Source organism: Calonectris borealis, chromosome Z (assembly GCF_964195595.1).
Source record: "Calonectris borealis chromosome Z, bCalBor7.hap1.2, whole genome shotgun sequence".
Taxonomy (NCBI): domain Eukaryota; kingdom Metazoa; phylum Chordata; class Aves; order Procellariiformes; family Procellariidae; genus Calonectris; species Calonectris borealis.
In genome coordinates, this window is record NC_134352.1 from 11,782,079 (window position 1) to 11,788,133 (window position 6,055).

The following is a 6,055-nucleotide window of genomic DNA, read 5'->3' on the forward strand; positions in this document are numbered from 1 at the left end:
CTTCAATCCTTACTGGCTGTAGGGGAGAAAAGGGACACGGTTGGCTGTACTCATGTTTTATGCAAGTCCTGGTAATACTACATGCAGCTGCTGTGGAAGGCAGCGCCTTGTCAATGGCAGCCTGTAGAGCTGGCCATGTCAGCATCTTTTTGTTGCTCATATGGGTATGTGTGTCTCTCGCACATATGTGCTAGTGCAAATCAGTAAGGAGAGATCTTTTTCTTTTTCCTAGTAACTGTTTATGCTTTATTTACCTTCCCTTTTCTAAGAGCTATTTATGGTTTATTTGCCCAACCGACCACAGGGCTGCTCCAGCCTTCCGATGGATTCCTCCATACCCTCGACATAACGCCAAGCTCCCGGTGGTGTCCCACGGGCTCTGCCATTGCCTAGGGCAGCCCCTGGGCCAGGAGGCCGCTCTCCAGCTGCCGCTGCGCGGTCACCCGTGCCCCGTAGAGGACGAAGCCCCAGGAAAGCAGCACCACGGCAGCCAGCGCCTGCGGGACAAAGTGCATTGCGCGTTGGTGGCGGCAGCACCGGGACCCCCCCGTTATCCCCCAGCTCCCGGTGTCCGCTGCCTCCACCAAGAGGTACACCCAGCCCTGCTCCGCCCCGCCCCCGGGCGGCAAATCGGCCCTCCAGGCCGGGCGGCCTCGGGCCTACCCCCCCCGCCCCAGGCGGCACACCTGGGCCTGCCCCCCCGCCGCTCCGGGCCTGCCCCCCCGACCCCCAGGCCGCGCACCCAGCCCCAGCACGCACCAGGCGGCAGAGCGGGCGCGGGTCCCGCCGCCCCGACGGAGCCATGCCGGCCCAGCCCCCTCCTCGGCCTCCGCCCAGCAGCGCCTCCGCCCGCCGGCAAGATGTCGCCGCGGGAGCGGAAGTGACGCCTGACAACGGCGCCCGCGTTTCGCTCCCGGCAGGCAGCGCGGCGGCCTGGCGCTGCCCCGCTGGTGGCGGGGGGCAACCGTTCCCGTGGCAACGCTGCTTCCGCCGCCGCCGCCGATGGCGGAACCGTTACGGCGCCTGGCGGAGGGCGCCCGCCGCCGCCGCCGCCCGCCGGGGGAGGAGCGGCGGGAGGCTCCCGGCTGCCGGACGCGCCACCGGCTGAAGGCGGCCGCGGCCCCAGCCCGCACGGGGAGCGAGGGCCTGGCAGCGGTGAGTGCGGGCGTGGGGCCCGGAGCGGCGCCGGGCCCTCCCGGTGGGCTGGCGGTGGCTGCCGGGCCGGCGGCGCGAGGCGAGGGGGGCGGGAGGCGCGGGGGAGGGGGCTGGGCGGGGAGGCGTCCCGCAGCGGGCGGGTGGTGTCGCACCGGGGGGGCGCGATGCCCTTCCCGCCGTGCGTGTGCGCTTGTGACACAAGCGCCTGCCTGTGCGGACTGCGTCTGTGCGTCCCCCCCGTGCGTGCGTGTCCGTGTGCCTGTCTCGCTTCATGCCCGGTGTCCCGCAGGCGGTTACGACCTGCTCCTGGGCTAGCTGCAAAAGGTGGGCTAATGAGTTTTGAAGTAGCACGGTAACTTATTTCCACAGAATTGTAATGCCTTAAGATAATGCTGATACCCAAAATAACTTTAAAATAGATGGATTTATTGCTAACCATGCTTGACAGCCTGACTGGATACGGAGGCAGCGTGTTCCTGAGGATGGGTGTAGGAATGGCACCTGGCTGTTTCTGCTTCAGTCATAAAAACAAAGACTAATTTAGGCTGGAACACATCCCTGAAGGTTGTCTGTGTGTGGTCCAGCATAAGTGCCCAGCAAAACATGGGCAGAGAGTGCAGGAACAGGAGAGGTGCAGCAGAACTTGGATACTGCTAGTTTAGTTTGAGTGCAATTGCTTGTTTTGACTTTTTTTCTTAAAGAACAACTAACTGTCCTCATATTTTTCAAATGTAAATGCTGGTCTCTTTTGGAAGCATGTTTTGGAGAATACCGCGTTAATCATAAACTTACTGACCACGTCAAAGCAGTTATTTATGAGTGGCAAGGAAGACAGAGACTTGCCTGTTACCTTCACATATGCCAGCATGATTCAAGCTCTGTTTAAAACTTGCAACACTGAAGAGCCAGATCTCACTGTGAAGAGAAGCCAACCAAAGTAGTCAGGTTGTGCTGCCTCTTTTTTTGGTATTCTTTCAATGCTAATGCTTGGTTTTGCAACCTTAAAGGCGACTGTTATGCGTTTCTGTGCCTAGACTTTAACATTTTTGCCTCTCTGAGATAGCAATGATCTTTTGTCTCTTTTTTTTGTAGAACATGACTTCAGCAGATAAGCAGTTTTCAGAAGATAGCAACTTTTCGCCAAAAGCTAGCACCAGCAAGCTGCCAACAGATGCGTCTCCTGACTCCAAATGCCCCATCTGCTTGGATAGATTTGACAATGTTGCGTATCTAGATCGCTGCTTGCATAGGTTCTGTTTCCGCTGTGTCCAGGAGTGGTCAAAAAACAAAGCAGAATGCCCCCTCTGCAAGCAACCCTTTTTTTCCATTTTCCATACAATTCGTGCTGAAGATGACTTTAAGGAGTACATACTCAGCCCTTCAGAAAATAGCTCTTTTGCCAGCCCTGATGGCCAGAGATTTCGTTACCGTACCACCTTAACAGGGGAACGCCGCAGGCAAGGCAGTTCCCCTTCTCGAAGGACGCTGTCCCCTCCGGATAACGGGATATTGTTTGAAGGGTTGTCGAGGGAACCAGTGCGGCAGAGAGACGGAGAGATTCAGCAGATGATAAGGAGGCTGGCCTCAAGGAGGCAGGCTAGCGCAGAGGGCAGATCTCTGCGGCAGATTCAGGAGGAGGACATGATCAACTTCCGCAGAGCTCTGTACCGTACTGGTGTGCGTATTCGTAGTATTCAGGATGGTGGCCGCTATCGTGACATTTCAGCAGAGTTTTTTCGCCGCAACCCTGCTTGTCTTCACAGATTGGTTCCTTGGTTGAAGCGAGAACTTACAGTCCTCTTTGGTGCCCATGGATCTTTGGTTAATATTGTACAGCACATTATCATGAGTAATGTGACTAGGTATGATCTGGAAAGTCAAGCCTTTGCTGACGATTTAAAGCCATTTTTGCTGAATCGGACTGAACACTTCTTACATGAATTCATCAGTTTTGCCCGTTGTCCTTTTAACTTAGAAGCATATGATCAACACGCCAATTATGACTGTCCTGCGCCATCATATGATGAAGGAAGCCACTCAGACTCATCAATTATTACAATATCTCCAGATATGGCATATTCTCAAGGGGCAGATAACAGTTTGTCTGTGACTGGTCTTGGTCAGGCCCCCTGGGATGATGAAACTCCGGGGCCTTCCTATTCCATTTCAGAAGAGGTTCGTGCAACCATAGCTTCTTCTCTGGAGACATCAGAAAGTTCTGATGAGGACTCTGCTACAAAGAGTCGAAGATCCAAACTGCAAACTCAGTTACAGGCTAATGCTGACTCAAATGACAGTGACTCTTCCTCAGACAATTGTGTTATTGTTGGGTATGTTAAGCCATTAGCTGAGAGGACACCAGAAGTGGTTGAGCTGTCCTCAGACTCTGAGGAGTCCATCAGGGAAGAGAAAAGGGAAGATGTGAAGAAACAGCAGCCAATCCAATGTCGCAGCTGGAGTGATAGTGAACCAAGCAGGAGTTTCTCGCCACATTCCCCCACATACAAGGAGGATATAGGTAGTTGTAGAAGCTGCTTATCTCCTGCAGTTGAGAAGACAGAGTCAAAAGATGATGAGGTGAACAAATGTAAGGTAAAAGATCTGTCTCCACAGGACTTGAGCTGGAGTCCCTTTCTAGGGAGTGACACAGTATGCTCCCCTTGGAATCACAGATTGTCTAGAAAGGGAAAGTCCAGGAGCCCACAATCCTGTTCACGGAACAGTGGAGGCAGTCATGGCCATCGGTCTAGGAGGGAGCATCGTAGCAAAAGCCAACTTAAAAGGAGACGATCGAGAAGCAGAGATAGTAGCAAACATAGAAGCAAAAGAAGCAGCAGGAGGTCCAGGGCTCATGACACCAGAGGCTCTCTAAAAAGCCAGAGGGGCTCTCTAAGTCGTGAGAGCACTCCATCCAGAGAAGTAAGCAGATCACGATCACGTAGCAAAGGCCACAGCAAAAGGAGATCAAGAAGTAGAGACAGTGATCGTTATTATGTAAGAGACAATTATCAAAGTAGATACCAGTGGAGTTATGCTTACTGTAGTCGAAAGGTGTTCGGAGATGGCTATGAATCCTCCAGCAGGAGGAGGACTCAGTCTAATGCTCTCTACTCAAGGCCATCTGCTAGTCCAGAATACAGGATGCGATCATTTGTTGAAAGGACAGATCCGCATAGCCAGAGGGGAGTGCATGAGAGACACTATTACTGTTATGAAAGATGCAGGTCAAGGAGTCGATCAAGCAACAGGTCAAGGACCCCTTCTGGAGGAACTGACAGAATGAAAAGTGAAAAGCCTGGTGGAAAAAGGAAGTACAAAACTCGCCACTTGGAGAACGCATTCATGGAGAGCACAAGTCTAGAAAGAGAAAATGACCCCAAGAAAAATTCCTCAAAATTCAGCGACTGCTACAAAAATGAAGATAGTCTTTCAGACAATCGAGCAAGCAGCGAGACAAAGCGTAAGAAAAAGAAAAAAAAGATGAGGAGTCCAAGTGTGGAGATAGTCTATGAAGGAAAAGCAACAGACACAACAAGGCATCTTAAAAAGAAGAAGAAAAAGCATAAGAAGAAACACCGGAAACATCACATGAGTAACTCAGCACATTCTTCTCCAGTGGTGATTACAATTGATAGTGATAGTAGCAAGGAGCCAGAAAGTACAGAATGTGACAGCAGTATTACTTGGACAGGCACAACTCAGATAAATGAGAGGGAAAATGAGTCTCCATCTTCTTTTCTGGGAAGGACAGGATGTGAAGATGTTTACAGAGTTGGTGAGGAAACTGGAAGAGCAGCCAAAAAGTACAATATTCCTACCAGAAGGGGAGACTTAGATGGTGACATTAGAAATGCTGATGTCGGACTTCGAGAAACAGCAGCTGATCAGAGTCTTATCATAGCGGATACCAGTACTAACACCCCTCACAGAGAAACTGTAACCAGCTATGTTCAAGAAGCACCAGCAGCGCCTTCCAGTCAACTGCCTTCCCCCAGGATTTCCTTCCTAGAGTGTCCAGAGAGACAACCATTGATACTAAGACTGCCAAAGAGACTTGTCAACAGATCCTCTTGGTTTGATTTCACAGAAGAAAAAATGTAGCACAGTTTCCATGGAACACTTCTTAAAATTGTGAATTTGTTTTAACTACTTTTTTCCCCTTGAGAACAAAAACACCCGATGTGATCTGTGTATATTAAAAGATGTCTGGGAAATGTGTGAAACCTTCAAATGTGTATGCACTTTTAAGTCAAAGAAGATAGAATATTGCTAGTACAAAACTTTTAAAGTTTCTCAGAAGACTGTTTGGAAGTTGTAATTTCATAAAGCCATCCTGTATTCTTGTAGTATGTAAAATATATCCACAGAGTATTTCAAAGTTTTGTTTAAAACAAACAACAAAAAAGGAGCCGAAACCAAAAGCCACAAAATGCATTTTGTGAGGATTGCTCTTCTTAGACAAAGGAAAAATTGTTTAGTTCGTAAGAAATTGTTCAGACTGAATTCTACCATAATTTTAATCTATTTAGTTTAAGCTGATCTCTGCTGAAAAGTAGTCAGCGATTTCTATATAGATCGTCAACAGGACTTCCAGTAATGTAAAAGTAAGCTATGTCAAAATCTGAGTAAAGCAATAAGACTTTTTTTTTTTTTTAAATGAATTTAAATGCGTGGACTGTGTACTTTGCAAACAGAACATTTATCTTTTGGGTTTGAGTGTCTTACCAGTACAGACCATTGGATGTTCATGCTGTCAGGAGTACTCCAGCCTTCACTGAAAGCAGGAACAACTTTGATCGGATTGCTCAGGATTTGTTCAGTTTTGAATATTCCCCAAGCTACCTCTTCTAACATTTGAGTATTCCCATGGGAAACCTTTTTTTTCCAAATTTCTTCTTTG

General features: G+C 49.5%; 1 protein-coding gene and 1 long non-coding RNA gene across 2 annotated transcripts; one reads left to right on the forward strand and one right to left on the reverse strand.

Annotated features, from left to right (window-relative positions):
- Nucleotides 1-216: 216 nt before the first annotated feature.
- Nucleotides 217-994, reverse strand: LOC142075794 (uncharacterized). The gene is made up of 2 exons (XR_012671029.1): nt 760-994; nt 217-497 (listed from the first exon to the last, which is right to left on the reverse strand). It is a non-coding gene; the product is annotated as an uncharacterized LOC142075794 (long non-coding RNA).
- TOPORS (TOP1 binding arginine/serine rich protein, E3 ubiquitin ligase) lies at nt 980-5,851 on the forward strand. Its single transcript, XM_075137712.1, has 2 exons — nt 980-1,155; nt 2,248-5,851. Exons 1-2 carry the CDS (start codon nt 1,003-1,005, stop codon nt 5,254-5,256), a joined length of 3,162 nt encoding a protein of 1,053 aa, XP_074993813.1. The 5' UTR covers nt 980-1,002; the 3' UTR covers nt 5,257-5,851.
- The last annotated feature ends 204 nt before the right edge of the window (nt 5,852-6,055 follow it).